The 21,635-nt window shown below is 41.7% G+C and overlaps 1 protein-coding gene across 8 annotated transcripts in view; it reads right to left on the reverse strand.

The window, feature by feature from the left end:
* Nucleotides 1-3,282: 3,282 nt before the first annotated feature.
* The window catches only part of Dusp22 (dual specificity phosphatase 22), a 70,647-nt gene continuing 52,294 nt past the window's right edge, over nt 3,283-21,635 (reverse strand). For 5 of the 8 annotated variants that reach the window (XM_070024730.1, XM_070024733.1, XM_070024728.1 and 2 more), the window contains 3 exons: nt 11,937-12,011; nt 9,517-9,688; nt 6,124-8,738 (listed from right to left, as the gene is read on the reverse strand). In XM_070024730.1, coding sequence (XP_069880831.1) covers nt 8,556-8,738; nt 9,517-9,688; nt 11,937-12,011 — 430 coding nt within the window. In that variant the 3' untranslated portion in view covers nt 6,124-8,555. Of the gene's footprint in view, nt 4,480-5,386; nt 5,500-6,123; nt 8,739-9,516; nt 9,689-9,714; nt 10,646-11,936; nt 12,012-21,635 lie in introns of those variants that run through there. The other 3 variants (XR_011372260.1, XM_070024729.1, XM_070024734.1) reach the window with 3 other exon arrangements.

Below are 21,635 nucleotides of genomic sequence, written 5' to 3' on the forward strand. Positions count from 1 at the left end.
TTCAATACTGCCTACATTCTAGTCCTGACTTGGTCTCTGTCTGAGAAGTTAGAATTTGATTTCTTCATATGTCTGTGGTTCTTCATCTGCTCCGATGATACATGAAGCATTTTGTAACAGTTGGCTTTGTTTTAGTGACTGCCCTGACATCTAGATGGTAGGACTTTTGGGATCAGAAGGTGCCAAGTACTTCAAAACACTATCTGGAAAGCTGGCTTTGGACACATCGTTGTGTCACTAGACAGTGCACTCTGGCTCCTTTCATAATAGGAAGTTTCTTTTTATGGTAGGCTGGAGGAGCTCCCCACATGTGTGGGTTGATTCCACTAGAATTTCCCCCAAGGTATGCCTCCTCTAGAATTTCCCCAAGGTATTCCAGAGAACCAGGACAAAATTCCAGAGAACTTGACACAAATGTGGTTCTCATCTGAACCAGATCTCAGTGGCTTGCTTTGTAGCTACACTGGTCACCACCACCCAAGATGTTGGGACTCTCATCTGCTAAAGAACCCCATCTACTTTGACATGTATTGCCAGGAGCCATACCTCCTGTGCCTAGAGACAACAGTAGGATGATGGGAAGGGCTCTGCCAGAATGGAGGAGGCTTTTGTTGTGGAGAGTGACTATCAAGGTGTAAAGTGTTTTTAGCCCATCCCACCGCACCCCTCATGGACACAGTTGAATCCGCCAAAAGCCCCTGCCAACAATTGAGCAATATTCCTCTTTCCTTATACTTTCCTATCTTCTTTCTAGCACCACTTTACTGTGGCTTAACACAAAACCAGGAGAATCCTAGCCTCTAGTACATGACTTAGGAGTATACCTTACAGCTTCTTTTGAGACTTGAGATCTAAGGAAGTCTATCACTGCCTATGAAGGGCACACCCTTTGCAAAGAAGAAGGTGACATTTTTTTCTGTTGTACATGGAACAGACCTCTGATTTTTATTTTCCAAAAAAGGCTTCTCACCAATATTTTGGGGGAAACCCAGAGCTGCCAACACATAGCAAACCTGCTCACAAGGAAGTCTGGTTCCTGTTTGTGCCTGCTTGGCTGCTCTTAGGGATGGGAGCAGAGGCTGAAGTCAGGGCCAGAAAGTAGACTCAGAGGACTAGGCCATTGTCCTATCTCTGGCATGTCTTCTACACAAATGCCACATGTCACTAAAGTGCATCCTGAATGGCTGTTGGCAGGTAAACTGTAAACTGCTGTTGTTCCTTCACAAGGCAGATTATATGATCAATACTGTTCCCAAACAATGTCCCTCATGGCATGATTCCTTGGAGGAATCATTAGACAAATCAACTGTCCCTTCAATTCCTACCACCTAGTTTTAAAAATCAGACCCAGTATAAGTCCAGAATGATGCAATCCAAATGTCTCTCCTGCTAAACTGACTCCTAATTCAACAATCAGCACCCTCTCCTGCAATTAGCATACTAAAGGACCTGTACTTTCAGGTACCTTCTAAAATAGCTCTTGGACAACCAAAGTCTAATAACTGAACTAGAAGCTTCAGGAAGGATAACTGTAAACTGTTCACTCTTATGATCAACTGTTTGCATAGCAATGTGGAGTCAAAATAAACCCAAACCTGCAGATGTTCAAACATGCACCAGCAACTCTTTCCCATGATGGATAGAGACTGGGGCTCAGCACTTGCAAAGCATTTGTCAGATGTTAATTTCAGCTGGTGACTCTGAGCTGCAAGAGGATACTAATTATGATACTGGCAGAAATGATGCTGAAATAATGATGTTCTAGTTATTAGGACACATGATGGGTCATATGTTCTAGTGCATATGGGGACCAGGAGATTCCATTTCATGGAGGAGGGAATGAAGTTTGCAAGTGAAAAGTCAAAGGAAGTTTCTTTCTTTATATTTTCCCCTTTGGGCAATAGAAAGGAAAGGGAAGAGGAACCACCCTGCACAGTCTTGGTGACTTCTTGTTAAGTACATATATAAGTACAAGAGTGTTGAAAGTGCATTCTTAATAAAATTAGTAACTCAGGGTCAGGATGGGAGGAGCCATATAATGTAGGATGGAAGGGGTGAGAGTCTCCATACGTTCTCTATTTCCATGAGAGACTGCATGCAGAGTGGCACTTGGTGACCACCTCTGGCTATGAGATATAAGTTTAGATACTTCTGTTAGTGCCAAGTACCAGCTGCCTTTACCTTCCTAAGGGTCCAGGTGTCTGAGATTGGCAGGCTTCCAGACCTGGGAGCTAAGAAATCATTTTAAATAAAAATTTAAAAACTAAACTTTGTGTCTATGCACACACACACACACACACACACACACACACACACACACACACACACACACACACACACACACACACACACACACACAAAACAAAAATAAACAAAAAACCCCCTTCAATCACCAGAATTCATAGTTGTTGTCTGTGTGAATGATTGACACTAGGTATCTTCAAGAATTGAAATAGGGCTCCTGATAAGGGAGAAACTAGATAGAAAGAATCAGGACTCAAAAATTTAAAAAGCTACTTGCATTATTCCCTCTTTAGGGAAAAGCAAAACATGTCCACTTTTAAGGAAGGTGCTCTGACTTAAGTCAAAGAATCACTTTGGGCTAGGAGAGTTTGTAAGCAGGTGTAGCTGGAATGGGGATGGATCCAGGAAAGGAGGTTTTATGGCACCATCAGCCCTGTCCAGCCAGATAAAGGCCAGAACAGGGGGCAATACATGGCCTTACATGACAAGAGCATTCATGCCAGGGGATGCATCTGGTCAGGAAAAAGGCCCCAGCCCTCAAACTCATATGCTGACTGTCCATGTGCATACTGTCCAAGGACTAAACAGATTTTCCCAAAGTTCTGTTGAGAGAAGGATCCATAGCCTGGCCAGGGGATAAGTTAGTCTTTGGAAATCCTATTATAGTCTCCCTTTCAGTAAATAAGGAAATTAGAGGTTTATATGTGACATGAAATGTCATGATTCTGGTCTCTGGGCAACTTGGGAATTTATTCTGAACTCTGGCTACAAAATGGGGATAAGCCTCCTTGGTACCCTGAGGTCTGGGACCCAGCCAATCCTTCTCCAGCATTTCCTTTAAATCTAACCTTAGTATGATTCAGGCATATACTGCCATACAGGACAGGGAGGCACAGAGACAAAAGAACTATGGTGATGGCAACAAGAGCCCAGAGAACAGACAGGTTCTTAAGCCCTTATTCTCTCACATTTACTCAGTCACTATCAATGACTTCTTGTTCCTTCCAAGTCTCCTTCTTTCAAGTCCATTTGCCTGCTTGGCAGTTATTTCCATGACTGACTCAAAGTGCCACCTTTTCTTACCTGACAGTGGTAACAGATGCCTCCCAACAACCATCTTGAACCCCCATTCTCAATGGATACCCAAGGAAACCTTTCCCCTCTGGCACATAGAACACCCACCAGTCTACTCAGCACTGTTCAGTGCACTCCTGCAGTAACCACAGTACAGTACCCACACACCACTTGGCACTTCATGAAGGGTCTCAGCTCAATAATCAAGGCAAAGGGCCTTATCTCACTGGGCTTGATTGGGATGGTATAAGAAATAGACTAGTTTATGTATAACCAGGACCTTAGCAAATAAAAACTGTTTGAAACTGTATGTTAAACACAAAATATGCAATTCAAAGTATTTCAAAAATCCAACAATTTGAGTGCTGATACTTTCACAAGTGAACTTGACTTCATGTGACAGTGGAAACAGATGCATAGTTGTGGAGATGAGAAGGAAGGGATGGCAGGGGAAAAACAAAGGAGGAGGCAACGTACTCATTACCTTACTCATGTGATTATAACCCTCTGTACAGTATTTTCACAATAAAAAACTTGTTTAAAAAAACAATACTGTATAAAATTATGTTCAGGCTCAGTGTACATGTATGTTTAAAGTGTATATGAAGAATATGAAGAATTTTAGGCTTATATATTGGGTTTCATCACTAGGATAACTCATGATACATATGCAAACATCTACCCCCCCCCAATCCCAAATCCTAAACACTTCTAGTCCCAAGAATTTCAGGGAAACAATGTTACCTATAGGACAACCTGTTGGCTAGGCCTTTGCTGTTTGCAGCCTTGTCAGCACCACTTTCCATTGTTCCCACACTCCATGTCTTACCCTACTCTTACACAGTGACATGTGACCTCTAACACTGAGCTCTCTAATGATTCCAACCTCACCTACATTCAGAACCCATGTTGACTATTCTGTCCTCTCCACAGATTCTGATTTAGGCTTCAAATCTCAAGTGAAATGTTACCAAGATGCTGTTTCTTAAACTTCCTCAAAAGGCAGCAGGGGCAGCTGTTAATGGTCCTTCCATACTGTTCTGTAATGGCCAATTTTCCTAATTGCCTTACCATTTCCATCTTTCTGAAAATCAGAAACTAGCAGTGGCTAGATTCTCATAGCCTCTGCTGTGGTGAAGTTCAGATCCATCAGGTGAGTGACTGGATAAAGAGAGAGAAACAGTGACTCAGTTGAGTTTTCTCCTTTAGGAACAGAGATGTCAAGTTTCAGGCTAGAATGGAAACCAGCTTAAGGAACTGCCACCTCATTGTATCAAACCAAGCCCTCCCTACTCTCAAGGAAGGTATGAAGTCCCCTACTGCACACCTACTGTGAGTGACAAGCACCTGTTCTGGTTATGGACAGAAAAAGACTGGGGCTCCTAATGTCTAAGTATTTCTGCCTTAGAATGCACAGGATCTTTTAGATAAAGGCCAGGCATTGTTTTTTTTTTTGTTTTGTTTTTTACCATTAGATGTCAGCTGTCATGCTGATGTTGTTGTGGGTCTGGCTTTCCCCTAGCAGGACAAAAGGGCAACTTGGCTGAGCACCGTTAGCCAAGTTGCCACGGACAGAAGCCCCCAACCCTCTTTGCCCACTGATTCAGTATTCAGAGACTCAGCAGGTAAGCCTCTGACAGAATTGACAGTTTTAATGTGAAGTATACTTCTTGGCCCTTCTGAGTTGAGTGAAAGGGTTCCTTCTCCACGAGTTTAGAAACCTGAATGACAGTTTATAGTGTAGAGTACCTCACAATGATTACATGAGTGCTGGTGTCAGATGTAGTCCTGCTAATGGGAAAGGACAGCAGGACTGTGAGGAAGGATGGCCTTGATGCATTGGGACTGAGTACATGACCTCTTTACCTGCTGTGTGCCTGCTCTGTGTACACAGAAAGGTCCTCCTGAGACTACTGGGGATGTGCTACCCTCTCCTTAAGAATATCCATACATATGGGATTGGAAGATATGCTCAATACTCCTCGTCTAGCAAACATGGAAAACCCACAGGTACTACAAGAGGGGTACCTGTCACACTCAGGTTCACTTGTCCAGTCAGAATACATACTTTCATGCTCTATGTGGTTTTGTGGCCTAAAATGCACTCATCTCCATGTCCACTGGTAATGCTGCCAGTACAGAGGGTTCTTTTCTACCTTACCTGAGTAATGCCAGGAACACCTAGAAATTAGAAATAAATTCATGTTAAGCCTTCTATCTATAGTCAGAGTCCATGTTTATCAGCCCCTGAGTCTACCTATCTTCCCTTCAAGCCAAACTTATCCTGCACCATATTTACAAAAGGAAAATTTAGTAAGTGGTCTCAAATCAAATTGCTATTCAAATCAGTTTCTTTTCTCTTATATAAAAAGCTAAATATAGAGTTAGAATAACTCTCTTCAGTAATGGGGCAAATGTTTTTGGAACACCAGTGCTTGTGTATTCCTCATTGAACGTAGCCAATTCTAAGGATGTCAAATATTTAGTGTTCACTTTGTTTATGAAAACGTAACTTCAATATCAGAGCTTCTTTTAACCGATACTGAAGATCAAATTTCTTTTAGTGTATAGTATGAAGAAGCATGCTAAGCAGAAACTCTCCACAGAGCTATATCCCCAGCCCCAAGGATAATTTTTCTATCATGGAAATATTAGTGTGCCATTCATAGCATGTACTTGTACTGTCTTCTGGAGGTAAGCACAGACTCTAGGCCAAGACCAGGAGCAGTTGAAGTATTTCTTTGTGGTCCTTCATAGAGAGAAATGCATGAAGCCTTCTTACCCACTGAAGAATACACTACACAATGTTAATGAAGTTGCCCTTTATTAACAAAAACACATAGCATTCGGTATATTCCCCATGGAGAGTGTAAACCATGGTAATAAATATACCAAGAGATATTTCCTGAGCTGGGAGACTGAAGACCATGAGAGTAGACTTCACATCAACACAATCTGTAAGTGTTGGCTTATTCCTTGGGTTTATGAGAAGCAACTGTGATTGCTAAACAGTAAATTAAACAGTATAGCAGGGCTCTCAAGATTATTCTAGAGTCTCTGTCAGGGCAGAGGAGTTAAGGTAAAATATTTGCTCTTGCTATCAATTCTCAATACAATACAACATGATTTATACATATATTCAGTTTGAAATGAACAAAAGTTTACAAATCACAACTGGTAACTTAAAAATAAACTCTAAGTGGATTTTCTTTTTGGCAGCACAGTCTGAACTTTGAAATATTTCAGAAACTCCAGGTACATTACAGTCTTCTGAGAAAGGACCAGTACTTCAGAATTCTTGGGGTGGCTGTGGAGAAAGAACACTTCTGGCAACAAAAATTAAAACATTTCAAAACTTACAGAAATACATATAGTTGTTCATAAATGCACATTTAAATTTAAGTATTCATTCTACTATTCCAAACATGTTTTTTCTCTTATTATTTTTTGCAGTGTTGGAACCTGGAACTTTGTGTATGTTAAGCAAATAGTTTACTACTGTTGGCCCCTCTAAATAATTCGTTTGGTAGCATATTTCAATTTCTTTTTGGATTAAGGAAAATGTACTTTATAAGAAAACTGTTTTTGCTGAAGATCAATAATTTTAAGGCCACATTTCTCTTTCTTGTTCATCATTTATACAGGACCTTACACTTATGCAGAGTTGGTAACTGCATTTCTCTGGTCTTCTAAGGAGTGTGCCTTTGATGCCCTCTTTGTGTGGGAAAATTGCTTTTCACTCAGGAGCTCTTTGAGTGGTAGAATTCAGAGAAACCAGGTTACAACATCTTTTCACAGAGAAGTTGAGAATATTTTTTTTCATGTGGTGCTCTGTGCTTAAGAAATTTAATATTATAAAGGACTGGACCACTGAAATGTGCATAGCATCTCAGAATATCTACTACTCCAAACTGCAAACCAGATGCTCTGATGGCTGAATTGTAGATTTTTACCCACCAGAACGCATTATGTATGGGAGCCCAATCAGAAACTAAATAGTTCAATGATAATGACTTTTCCCCTTGGGCTTTAATAAAACTTATGACCAAATATTATCAGCCATGAGGCAGAGTTGACCAGCACAATAACAAACCCTACCTTTCAAAAACAATGAGGTAGCTGAGATCAAAGAACAAATCCATAGCATACATCAAAGAGGAGCTTAGTACATGGTCAGGCATTTTAGAATGTAACTGCTACAGTGTTTAATCAATGCTCTCCCACCCCACCCCATATTCCTACAGGTACATGCAAACCTCAAGAAGAAGCCCTGCCAAGTGAGAATAACAAGAGGCTGGGGCAGGGGCTGGGTGGGGTGCATGAAACTGGATAGAGGAGCCAGGTTGGGCCCTCTGGTTCAGGCTAATTTTGGCTGAAGTTCTCCTGCTCATCATGGAATTCAAATACAGTTGAGACAGACATTGAGTAGAACTCAGGGACATGCTGGGTTGAAAAGAGGCCTGGACTTGAGGCAGCAGGAAGTCCAAGGCCTGTGCACTTAATGCTAAGCCTAAGGGAATGCTTAGAATATCTTTTCCTGTCCAATACTCACAGCCTCCCAGGGAACCTGGAAACACTCCCCTTTTAGGAAGGGCCTCATGCCTCCTTTCCCTACACATTACCCTCCTTCTCTGAAAGGCCACTGCTTTCAGCTATTCCTGCCCCTGAGTTCTTCTCACTGTCTGCTCACAGGTATAACTGCTACTTGGCAAGAAGCTTTCCAGAAGTGAAATTCAAATGCCTTTCATGAGGAGTTGAATAAAACAGGCGGTCACACCAATCTTGGCAGCATGGATTTTATGACTCCCAACAAAATAAATCTACTCTCTCACAATGTACCCATGAGTCTACTTTTTCACATGTGCATACATGCTAACCATAGTTGCCCAAACATGCATATGCATGTGTTCACATGCAGACACACTCTCTCTCTCACATACACTCACACACACACACACACACACACACACACACAAACTCACTCACGGTGGTGTATAGCTTCCCAGTAATATCCCAGGTGTAGCAAGCTCAGGTGAGGCCATCAGGGTAAACATGGACAGAGTGAAGGGGTCTGATGGAGGATTTAGTCAGGTCACAGGGGAAGGAGCCCTGAGCATTCCATCTCCCTTTGCCATCTTTGGAGGCAGCAGCCAGCAAACCAGCACACCAGCACATGGCTCTTAGGTAGCACGGAAGACCAGCAGTAGGCAGGAAGGCAGACACCAGCTCCCTCTGTGTTAGGTCTCTGTTGTGTAATTATTGTAGGCCATAGAAGGCAGGGTGGAAAAGCTGCTCCACCTCCTGGCACCAGGCTGGGATTCCATATTCCCTTGCTCTTTATATTTACCCAGAATATTTTTGGCTTCTTCTGCATCCCGCAAAGGGCTCTCCCCATATTCTTCTTTCAGCCACTGCCGATACTGCAGAAGTTGGAAACAAATCCAAAATGTTATATACATATATATTCACCTATATTCAGTTAATAATATACCTATATTCAGTTAATCGTAGAGATGTTGCCACACATGGAAATAAAAGAGCAATGGGTGATGCCAACTCTGTATATACCTAGTCAGTATCAAGCTTAGAGAAATACATGCTCTTTCAGGGCTTTGGCCCAAGGACATAAAATAAGCCCCCAAAATGCACCTGTCTGGCAGCTGTGGAGTAGTCACAGTCTAATACTAAGGGTTCCTTCCATGACAGATGCCAGAAAATGTGTCCATGTGTCATCTATGGCAACCAGGATTGATTAGAGAAGTCTGGGAGGAAGCATGAAGAAACCTTCTACAATTTAAAATAGTTTTACAAAGATAATAAACTTGTCTTCCTCCAAATATAAAATTTGGGGTTACATGATTAAGGTTTTATCAGACTAGGTTTAAATGAACTCAAAGCAAAACAAAAAGATGAAAAAGTAGAAAGTAAGCCAAATCAACAAAATGGTACTTTGCATAAAGGGAGAGGGACAAGTAGATCTGGAGTACCAGGCGAAAGGAAAATGGCAAAAGGTAAGATCTTGTGGCTATAGTTGGGGCACACAGGTGTGGTGGCAATTCCTTTCAAGATATAGGTAGGTATTCTTAGACTCAATGTTCTCTATGAGTCTTTTCTTTCCCAAACACCAGGATTTTGAAGAACTGAGGCCATGACCAATGAGCAGCTTCCAGCACAGAAAGGCCACTGAGGACTGCTTACCTGTTGTACTTCACACTTCTCAAACTCCTCCAGCTGCCTCTGGAAGCCCAGGTTGGGGTTGGCACAGGACCTCCCTGCACGCACAGTATGTAGGGCATCCTCCCAGCCAAAGTCAGTGACAACCATAATGTATGCAATCACCAGCGTCACACTTCTGGAGACTCCAGCCAGGCTGCAGAACCAAGACAGCCATGTACAAAGACAGTTTTGACACTAGTTTTCCCACTTCATTTGGGGAAGGGAAGTTGGAGGATATCATTTTAGAGTTTTCCTGCCTTGCATTATGTGGGGGCAAAGGCAAGCACTTACCAAGAAATCACTCAGAAACACAACATTTCCCTTTACTTGAGATGACAGGATCTCAGGCAACTTTTAGGTATTTTAGCCTCATTTTTCTTTCATTTTATACAGAGTGGGTCTAGACACTTCTGCTTTCTGACTTTACATTGCCCCTGAGCTCTTCTGAGAAGATTCCATGTCTTAGACAATAACTGAACTACACTCATGAGATGTGAGGCTTCCAAGATCTATGCAACAACAGTCTCATTCATATCCTAACATATTTAAAGAGTCTCTTAGCTACTTTGTATGATGGCTACACCTATAATTTTTAAGCCCATGAGAAATCTTAGTAGTCCTTGCCAAATCTTGTTTGTATGTGGAGTGTGGTAATGGAGGTGTGTGTGTTTCTCTGTGTGTGCATGTTTCAACATAATAGTGGAGAGCAGCAGAGCAGGCCTACTGCATGAGCCCTGAGACCTGGGGTCTGGGTGATGCATGCAGAATAATAACCGTTAGTTATCTCTATCATGCTGAATAAGGAGACCAGTTTTAAATGCATATGCAAATTAAGAAAAGTCACAGAAAGGCTGTGGCTCTTCACACATGGATTGTTCTAGCAATGGTTTAAGATGAGGAAGTTCAGTAAATGTATCATTTTTCGAGAAGCCTTATCTTCAGATATATACAACCGTATGAGAGATGAATTCTGATAATGATGATAATAAATAAAAACCTTACTTGCAGTATTGGCTCTTCATCAGGGCTTTTTATGAGAAACCCCAAGAGAGTTTTCAAAAATACATCCCCCTGTAGGCTGAAGCCCTGGACATGCGAATTCACCAGGGACCTGGAAAAACCAGGGGTTAGAATTGTAGAGCTCCTTCCATTTCAACTGTCTTTGCCTGTATCACCAAGAAACTTTAAACCCAATCTAAATGAAGGCTGAAAAACCTACATTTGTATTTACATTTCTCACTCTTTTATACTGTGAAATGTAAGAAAACAAACTACTTTCAAAGTCATAAATTTGCAGAACACTTCTCTTAAAGGTATTGAGATATCTCATAGCCAAGCTTTCCTAACTGGCTTCTCTGGCAGAGCTACCCCCAGTCTGAGCAGCAGCATCCCAGCTTTATTGCAGGGATGGCTTCTTTGGGGGAGTCAAGAGAGACTTATCTTTTCAGTTAATAAATGATACACCACATTGAAGAGGAGAATGACCAGACCACAGATCTAGAACATTGACTACTAATTCCCTAGGCAAATTAGCCAACTTATTAGTATGATTACTAGCTGTAATACAAATGAGAACTTATGTGCTGTGTTCACCATTCACCATACAAAAAGCAAGAGTTTTAGATTATCCCTGGATTAACTATGACTTTTCACTCTGTGTGTATGTGTGTGTGTGTGTGTGTGTGTGTGTGTGTGTTTGTCCACAGGTATCCACTGGACATGAGTTTCAGCATTCATTTGCAGATAGCAAAATTCACATATGCTCAAGTAAGTCCTTATACAAAACAGCATAATATTTGATATGCCGATGATATATGATACCTATACTTATTTGATGTACCTATGATACCTATGATATTCTAGACTACTTATAATACTGAATACAATGTGTATGTTAATTCTAAGAATCTTTGTAGAGTGAGTCAAAACAAAAAAGGCAAGAATAAAGAAAAACCTCAATCTGAAGTGGCCAAGAAATGTTTATTTTGGTTACAGTAATGCCTTGCTAAACACCCACAATTGCAATCTAAACTTTCCAGAAAGGGGGGGGGGGGCTTTGAAAACCACTGAGGTTGGCATGCTATTCAGATGAAATGTTAAGAGACAAGCCAGCAAAGGACAGCATCTGTTGTCCTACCTTCCAGATATCCTAGAAGTGAGTGAAGGAAAAAAAAACAAAATAAAAGCAAAACAATTAAGTTACTTTCAACAACAATGCCTCCTCCTACCCTGAAAAAAAAAAAGACTAACACAAAGCAGGGCACAGGTTGAATGTATATTTGAGATTCAGAGTTCAGAGAAAATGAGTAAGAGATATAATAATGAACCACCATATAGAAAAACACTGATGGAATTCAAGCTGACCACAACATGCTAAGGTATCCAACAAAAGACATACGTACCAGTGCACAAGACAGCCCTCGCCTTGGAGCCGGCATTCATGAATAAATTTAATACTTTCTTTGAAATGTCTTGTTCTAGCACAGGAAGAAAAACAAAAAAGTGTCATCCTTTATTCGGCAAACAACAAAAAGAGAAATTTACCTAAGGTTTCTAAGGTCACAAAAGTCCCATCCCTTCAATGTTCAGTCACTCTGTCTGTCTGGAATTGCCTCAGCCTTGATCTTGGTCACAAGCATGCTGAAGTTTGGTAAGATCTCCAATTATCCAGAATTTTTTGTAACTTCTCTGCAAGCCATCCCTGAAGCATATGGTTCTCCCTATCTAGGAAATGGTGGTTCCTACCCTTGTTCAGTGTGATCAATAGGACATACTGGGACCCTCATACCAGCTGTGAACGTTGCATAGCCAGTGACCCCATGAAGTGCTTATTGTGTGTGCTTGCTTCCTGAGTTTACTTCTGACTAACTGAAAAGCCTACAAACATTTTCCCATAATCATCTCCCTGGATTCTGTAGGTCTTCTCTGCATGCCACTAGAAAACAATGGAAATTTCAGCTCCAATCCCTGTTCTGCTACTAAGTATGGCCTAAGAAGGGTAACTCAGAAAGTAGGAATAATACATTCTAGGCTATCTGAGGCCAATATGCTTTGCAAACTCTGAAGTCCTGAATATGACACAAATGCCATGATCCTTTCTCTTCTTTAGATCCTTTGTTTTGGGGGGCCACCCCTTTCTCCGGTCATTTCTTCAGCCCATAGCTATCTAGAGAAAGCCTACCTATAAAACCTTACTTGCACCCATAGGCTGCTCCTTATGGAGCTATTTTTCAGAGACCAAGTTCACATGCCTGGTCACTTGAGAATAGACCTAAGAAGGATTGAAGCTCTACTTTGTTGAATTCCTAGGCAGCTATATGCCCCATACCAATTGGACAGAATTCTGGAGTGGTTTGTGAATTAAATGTGGGGACTGAGGGGATACAAGACTTGCTTCTTTCATAAATTGTACCTACAGATGGCCTCTAAGGCTTAAAAATACCAAATGCTATCATACACTAAATTCATTTCCCTTTGAACACTGATTGAATACTGGCCATTTATGAGAGATTCAGATATGTTTCAAGGCAATCATGTAGTTTCTGATTGCAGAGGGAAAAGAAAATGAATTAGAATGGTGGCAAAGCTCAGGTGGTAGAGCACTTGCTTAGCAAGTAGCCAATACCCTGGATTCAGACCAAGAAGCTCATGTATAGCATCAAAACTCACCCTAGAGATGGATCGTAGAAGAAAATCAATAGCTTTTCTAGAGGTGCTCAGTGAGAGTGAGATAGGGAAGAGGTGGAAGAAAAATTAAATGTGTGATACATGCATATGTAACATATACCAATATACTATTCCACGCACAAGTGTTGTCGTGAGTAGTAGGGCCAAGCAGCCCATCCCAAGGGCTCCAGACTAATCTCCAAAGTCTCTAGCTAACAGGATACTACAGCATCAACTTCTGATAACTTTCCCAGAGGCAAACATAGAAAGTGGCTTGGAGAATTGCCCAAACACTGACTGGTAATAGTAGGCAAGAAGGCATTTTTGCCATAATCTTTATATTTAAAATGTGAATACTGAGACTTCAGAATACAAGCTCCAGGAGTGAAGCTGAATGTAAGAAAGGGTAAGGCGGGTACTGAGGAACTTGACAGGTGGAAGACTGCAGCTTGAGCAAGTCATCCATCTGAAGGCTGCAGACAGAGGGCAAGCTTGGTGCTGGTAAAGCTCCCCATCTTGCAAACAAAATCAATTGTTTGTAGTTGGCAATGAAAGTTTTTGACCTGGAAGCATTAAAACTATGGCCAGCTGCCCTAGTTTTGTTAGGGGCAGCCAAGTGCCCAGGCCCTGGGAATATTCTACTTGCCTTCAGCTCTACCCTTGGCTTTCACTGGAAGGGCATGAGGATGAGTTATATTAGGACACCTGCCCTTCCAGATGAAGGGAAAGTGACCTGTTTTTGCCTCTAGTTTCTTGCAAGGAAGCTACAAATACCATGCCTAGGTTTGTATCAGTGCCTGTGCCATAGAGATGACTTCCCAGGAAGGAAGGCCAGCAAGCTAGACAGGTCAGACTCTGGAGGAAGCCAGGGCCCTGCTGTCTGGGCCTGAGCAAACCCTTATCAAGGTTTCCTAGTAAACATCTCTTCCTAAGAACAATCAAACAAACATTCTACTAACACTAATGATCAAATGTGCTCTACCTGATATTAAAAACTAATTTGACAATTTTAGAAATCCTGAGTCAACACATCTAGTCCAGAAGTACTACAGGCTTCTGACCTGCAATTTGTATCATGAATATGCAGGGCAGCTTGTCCTGCAAGTCACTGCACACAGGAAACAAGCCAAGAGGAAGGAGCCAGGCGTAAATCCCAGGGCCATTACAGGCTATTAGGACTCTAGGATCCTGACTGACTAGCTTCAAGGGATGGCTAGAAGGATCACACTGTTGTCCTCTAGTCCTTCCACACTGAGGACCACAAGGGTGCCCAGGGGGATCCCAATTGCAGCCCCTGCATTTTACTGCTTCTAGTGAGTCTCTGTCTGGAGGATATTGGGTTTCTGAGCACAGGCAAGCAAGGAAGAATGCAGGAGTCAGAAAAGCAAAAGCAAATCTAGAATGAATGAAACTGTCAAGTGAATGAACAAAAGGGCCTCAGAATGCATGGTGAAGACCATAAAGTTATGATAGTCAGCAAGCCCCTTCTAAGTCAACACAGGACTTGAAAATCTTTGGGACATGGCTAGTACTAAGGACTCATCAAATCTTACAAAGAGAACAGTTGGGTCCCTCTATTGAAGCCTCAGAGTAAGTTTTTACACATGCACATTGAATATTGCAAACCATAGGCTTGAGGAAATCAGCATCCAAGAGCCAGTTATGCCATACCTTAAAGTAAAAGGGTATACTCAGCTAGGTTATATCCAAACCCAAGGCAGTGTGTGATGAGCTCAGGAGGTGTGGGAGTCTCCATTTCTGCCATCCAAACCTTTCTGGTTCTTCCTGCTACTGGGAATGTCTATAACAAGTTAAGCTCAGGAAGACATATGGGTTGTAGCTCCTATTCACTTGGGAATAACGACTGCAGACACCTAGGGGCCAAATTTGTGACAGGGCTATTTACTGTTCCAATCTAGGATCACTGAATAGATGGCCACAGGGAGATTGCTCAGAGCCCCTCCTATGAAACTCAATTCAGGTGAGGCTACTCAGGTTCCAGGCCAAGCCAAACACTCCTAGAAATGCCTTTTCCAAGAAAAGCTAAGAAACCAGGCTGCTTTGGTTTAGAACTGAGTTGCAGAGAGTGTGTGGGGTTATTTTCAGGGAAGCTAATGATATAAGCTCAAGCTCTGGTCATTAACTCCCTCCTCCACAATGGGAAATACCCACAGCCTGGCTTCTTCTATTGCTCAACTCCAGTTTGAAGCAGAAACACAGATCTGAAGCCATTCCACCACAAGGTGTTTCAATGAACACCAGTTCCCTGATTTTTTGCTTCCCATTTGGTTGGCAGTTAACCCTTACTTTCATACAAACAGTTGTATTTCAAGTTTCATCTGCAGAAAATAAGGTGAGCTTATCCAGAAGGAAGTGGGAACTACAGTGCATTACAAACTCTCCCTCCTCATTGACGGCAGCCAGCAATTCTCCCTCTCTTCATGAAAAACTAAGGGCCTTCCAGACCTGCTAGGATCTCCAGAAAGAAGGGCAAATGAATCTTCTAAACCACACCATATGATGTTAATGTGTTTTGCTTTGGTGGTCATGGGTGTTTTGCTTTGTTTAGTGCCACTATTAGAGTTTGAATTCAGGGCCTAGGTGCTGTCCTTTAGCTTTTTGTCCAGGCTGGTGCTCTGACACTTGATTCACAGCTACAATTCCAGCTTACTGGTGGTTAACTGAGATGAGAGTCTCATGGATTTCCTATCCTGGCTGGTTTTAAGATCCTCAGATCTCAGCCTCCTGAGTAGGTAGCACTATAGGAATAAGTCACTGGCACCTGGCTGATATTATTGTTATTATTATTATTATTATTGGTGCTGGTCCTGAGGCTTAAACCCTAGACCTAAGCACTGTTCCTGAACCTTGGTGCTCAAGGCTAGTACACTACCATTTGACCTATAGCTCTATTTCTAACTTTTTGGGGTAGTTAATTGAAGGTAAGAGTCTCATGGACTTTCCTGTGCTGACTGGCTTCTAACTACAATCCTCAGATCTCAAGGTAGCTAGGATTACAGGCCTGAGCCACCAGAGCTAGGCCATCCTATTAATTTTTAAAGTACTTCTTGTTCTAAAATTGTAATTTGGAGATTGTGATCCACATTCAGGGATTTGAGATACCCCTTTGCTCAGGGATCTAGATACCAGGAATGGCAGCCAGCCTCAGCCCAAAGCTAGTAGCACCAGACCAGGTTTTGTTGACAGCAAAGTCTATAGGAAGGCAAGACACAAACCCTTTTCTTCAACTGAATCCAAATGTTATATGCTTGTGGCATGTGTACATGTGTAGTGTATGAAAATTAAAAAAAAATAAAACTCCAAGAAAGGAGTTTATTGTTTGTTTATTTTTTAATGAAAAGAGCAAGTTATGCTGGACACCAGCACCGGAGCTGTAGCTCAAGTGGTAGAGTGTTAGCGTGTTAGCCTTGAGCAAAAGATGCTTTGGAACAGCACCCAGGCCCTGAGTTCAAGCCCAAGGACTGACAAAACAAAACAAAGAAGAGCAACTTAGACACAGTATTCTGTGATGGGGGCTTCTTCCTCCTGGGATACAATTAGTCTAGACCTCCAGGCCCTAAACTGCCTACTTTCCAGCTGGGACTCTGAAGGTGAAGGAATCTCCCACATATCCCAAGCAAGGAGGATGAGAAGTATTCTTCATCATATGGACAAAGAGTGTTACTCTCATTGGTACATAGCATCAAACACGAGAACTAACTCACATCTGTGTCAGGGAATCACTGACACACTTTCTATTTTGCCAGATAAGGTCATTTTAAAAGCAAACTCAGAAAACCAAAATGATTGAGACAACTGAAGCAACTGTCTACCACCTAGTTCAACATCATTTCACAGAAGAAATACTCATCACCAAAAAAGGGGGGGCATAGCCTAAGAATAAAATATTTGCCATTGAACTAAGTAGGGGGGCCATCTGAAATAAATAACTACACCTTCTCTGGAATATTCTCATGTTCTCTTTGACCAAGAGAGTGTCACTGTCCTCAGGAGGCATTTGGAAGCAGGACCACAACAGTCCCAAGGCTCATTTAGTTCTGATCTTGCAAAACTGTTTTTTAAAACAAAGGAAAAGGTAAAAAATAAAGAAAGGGAAGCTGAGTATGGTAGTGCAAGCCTATAATTCTAGTACCTGGGGAAGCTGAGGCAGAAGAATCATGAGTTTGAATCAGCTGAGCTACATAGTGAGACCCTGTCTCAAAGCAACACAACACAACACACCATGAAACAAAAAAGAGAGAAAGGAAAAAGGAAGTTGGATGTTAGGATAATATCAGGTAAAGAAAAGATAGGCCAAAACATAGGGCAGTAGGATAAAGCAGGAAGTTTCCTGTTGTTTTAAATGTAAGTTATTTATACTGCTAATGCTTCTCTCCCCCAAAAAACCCTCAGGAAGTTTAGAGATATGTTCAATTCTCATACCATTGAATGTCACAAAGAATCTACCATAAAGATGCAATGCTACAGGCTCTATAGCCTTTAAACACACTTTTACTTGACAAAGAAGAAGCATTTAGTGATATTTAGCTACACAATACTAATAATATATGCAACAAAAGAACAACAAATACAATTTAATTAAATTATTCAAGTTCAAAACATCTTAATAATCCTTGCTTGATTAGACAAATAGTATGCAAATATATTTAAAAAAACACTCACTTCCATCATCACTCAATACTAGAAAATTCCTTTGAGATAAGCATTTAAAAGACAATGGGAGTGAGGTAAAAATACCTTGCTTAAAAAAGTCCAGAGAGCCAAACGATGGTGGCTTACACCAGTAATCCTAGCTACTCAGGAAACTGAGATCTGATGAGGACTGCTGTTCAAAGCCAGCCCAGGCAGGAAAGTCTATGAGACTTATCTCCAATAAACTCCTCAGAAAAAGCTGGCATTGTAGCTCAAGTGGTAGAATGCTAGCCTTGCACACAAAGGATAGGAATAGTGCCCAGGCTCTGAGTTCAAGCCCCAGAACTGGCCAAAAAAAAAAAAAACAGTCCAGAGAGAAAGCAAATATGTATTTATGTATTTCCAGAAATGGTAATTCAGTAACCTCTGCATCAGCCATTTCCAGTACACAGAATATGTGCCCTTGATACCCACTCTGAGATGCTTCTAATTATGACAACATCATGCAAAACATACCACATTGGGACTCTGGGGTTATTAGGACACTGAGAACTTGAACTTTTACATTTCCTGACTTGGCCAGGCTAGGTGGTTGGGGGAACTGAGCTAAAATTTATTTTAATGTTATCTCAAACCAGGTTTCTGCATTTTAATTTCCTGGAAAGTCAGATGGGGAGAATTGACCTTTCTGGATAGTTTATAGCAACTGACTGTCAGGTGATAGAAGTTAGTCTCAAAGGTTACAAACTTCTTGCTCAGCATAAGTAGCCAGAATTCCTGTTGGTTCAGAGGTCAACAGGTAAAAATTTAGGCCATAAAGTGTTATATTTAAAATTGGGGAACATTTTTACAATTGGTACTTAAGCAGTACAGTTTCTCACAGTTTATTTTGTCATTGAATAGAGGAATTCTAGGTATGAGAAATTTAATTATAAGACCAGACTAAAGAGATACCATTGTTACGGGGTGTCGGTGGCTCATGCTTGTTATCCCAGCTACTGAGGAGGCTGAGATCTGAGGATTACAGTTCAAAGCCAGCCCAGTCTCATGACTTTTATCTCCAATTAACCACCAAAAAAACCCCAGAAGTGTTGCTATGGCTCAAGCAGTATAGCGCTTGTCTTGAGCTGAAGAGCTCAGGGACAGCACCCAGGCCCAAATTTCAAGCTCCATGACCCACCAGAAAAAAAAAAAAAAAAGAGAGATACCGTTGCAAATTGGGTTACCAAGATCAAGCTTTACAAATTGACAAACGTAATTTCTCTTGCTTTATTACCAAAGCACTAAGATTATTTTTGTCCTGACCATACACATTGATTCATCCCCTGGTATAGAACGTGAAGATTCATTGTTAGCTCCCAGTATTTTGTGAGCAGCAAATACAGAAAACCTTAAATGAGTTATGTCATAGAGTAAAACATTCTGCCTGCCAACTTCTATCATTTGATTATAATATAAAAGCATGATATTGTGTCTTGCAAAAATTCATGTGTTTGAACCTTAACTCCTTAGTGCAGAGCTGAGAAGAAAGACCTGGTGGGAGATAATCAGGTGATGGGCAGAGCCTCCACGAATAAGTTAATGCCTTTCTCAGAGAAATGGGTCAGCTGCCTCAAGAGTTTGGCCCCCTTCTTTCTCTTCTGCACATGTCTGTCTATCATTGCATGAAGTATCATGCACTAGATACAGTAGCTGAACTTTTAGCATTGTATGAATTTCCCTGTTTCAGTTGCTCTGTTATAGTAACAGGAAAGGGACTAAGATGCTCATCATTAAAAAGTGTTATCCTGATGGTTGCCGGTTGCTCATGCCTGTAATCCTAGTTACTCAGGAGGCTGAGATCTGAGGATTGCGGTTCATAGACAGCCCAGGCAGGAAAAGTCCATGAGACTCTTATCTCCAATAAACCACTCAGAAAACTCGAAGTGGCTCTGTGGTTCAAGTGGTAGAGTGCTAGCCTTGAGCTGAAGAGCTCATGGACAGCACCCAGGCCCAGAGTTCAAGCCCCACGACTGACCAAAAAAAAAAAAAAAAAGTGCCATCCTTTTCAAAAGGACACTACAAAAAAGTAGGTAAAGTCAAACTTACATTGTTTGCTAAACTATTTCTTCTTTAATTTAATTGTAAAGGTGATATACAGAAGGGTTACAGTTACGTAAGTAAGGTAATGAGTACATTTATTTTCAAACAATGTTACCCCCTCCTTTGTTTTCTTCTAGTTTTCTTCCTCCCCAAATCCCCTTCTCCCCAAGTAATAAGGTTCATTTCCATCATGGTGCCTAGTGAGTATCACTGTTGCACTCTTTGTTCCATAATAACCAGCAGGGGCTAGAGCCCACCCCCACCCCATGTCACTGCCCCATGGGCCAGGCCACACCCCCATCTAGGAGGGGTTGGGCTTGGGGCTACATCAATGGGAAGAACAGTTGGCAGTGGGCGGCTTGGGGCAGGGCCAATGGAAGAATGGCCACTGGACTGGGGGCAGGGGCACAGCATATACATAGGCTGTGTGCTCCAAGGAGGGGGGTATGGTATGGTAGTGGAGAAGACAAAAGAGAACAAAAGAGAGACCGGGGTAAAGAGAAAAGAGAGAGCAGTGGCAAGAGCCTGCTGGAAGGGGAGAAGCCTTCAGAGAGGCCTGCAGGAAGGCAAGAGGCCTGGGGCATGAGCAAAGGTGAGAGGCCTGCACAGAAGGAGGAAGGGAGGAATAAAGATCAAGATTGCCTGTTTGGAGTTTGGAGGGTTTGCACACCAACTAATAGGAGGTTTTTGAATAAAGATCGAGGCTGTCCTGGAGCTTTGGAGGTGTTGCCTGCTCTTGGTTCTGGGTAGATAGCCCAGGACAAGGCAGGCAGTCGCAGGCCCCTTTCTAGTGTAAATAAAATTCTTTGGTGACCTTTAACTGTGCTTCCATGGATGGTCTGGCTCCCAGCTCATTACAGTTCCACTGTTTCTGTGACTCCCCTTCCCCTCCCCAAATCAGATAAACACATGCAAGACAAAGGGTGCCAAAATCAGAAACAGTGACTACAGGGAATAAACAAGAGGAGGGGGTGGAGAAAAAAATAACTGCAAACATAACACTAATAACAACAATAAAAAACTCTCGTTTCCATCTCATGGAATTAATTTCAATTAGCATCATTTTATATGGGTGCATGTACATACCTACTGGACTATTATGAACCTCTGCTAGGACTATGCTAAGCATATACCACTTTTACAAATGAGGGAAACCAAGGGTGCTATTTCTTCACAAACCAAAATACATTCTAAGTTCCAAATTCAAGAGATATTTCAAGCCATGGACACATGTGTGCCCAGATCTTTCCTTACAAACAAGCCTGACATAATAACTGGCTTAAAAATAAAAGTTTCCACCAGGTATGGTGTAAACTGTAATCCCAGAAATTGGGGGTTGAGGGAGGGAGTAGGTTTGATGTCAGCCTGGGGTACATGAGACTGTATCTCCATGAATGAATGAGTAAATACAGTATTCCCCAAAGAGTAGTCATACATGTGCCTGTGAGCATGATTCCCAGTTTCAAAGTGCTTACCTTTTCTTTTTTTTCTTAATTTATATTTTTATTTTAAAGAGCTGTACAGAGGAGTTACTGCATTTTGATGAGTTACAGACTTGATTTCCTTTTTCAACTAAAAAGGAAGTTTTACTGCTGTAGGACTTCAGTGGAAGCAGCAGCATGAGCACATTCTTTGCACTTTAGCTTTGCACATGATGCTTCTGCAAGTATCAGAACCTTTTCAACCTGAGATCCTACCCA

The sequence above is a fragment of the Dipodomys merriami genome, unplaced genomic scaffold, assembly GCF_024711535.1.
Source record: "Dipodomys merriami isolate MVZ:Mamm:240054 unplaced genomic scaffold, mDipMer1.0.p SCAF_16, whole genome shotgun sequence".
In the NCBI taxonomy this organism is placed as follows: domain Eukaryota; kingdom Metazoa; phylum Chordata; class Mammalia; order Rodentia; family Heteromyidae; genus Dipodomys; species Dipodomys merriami.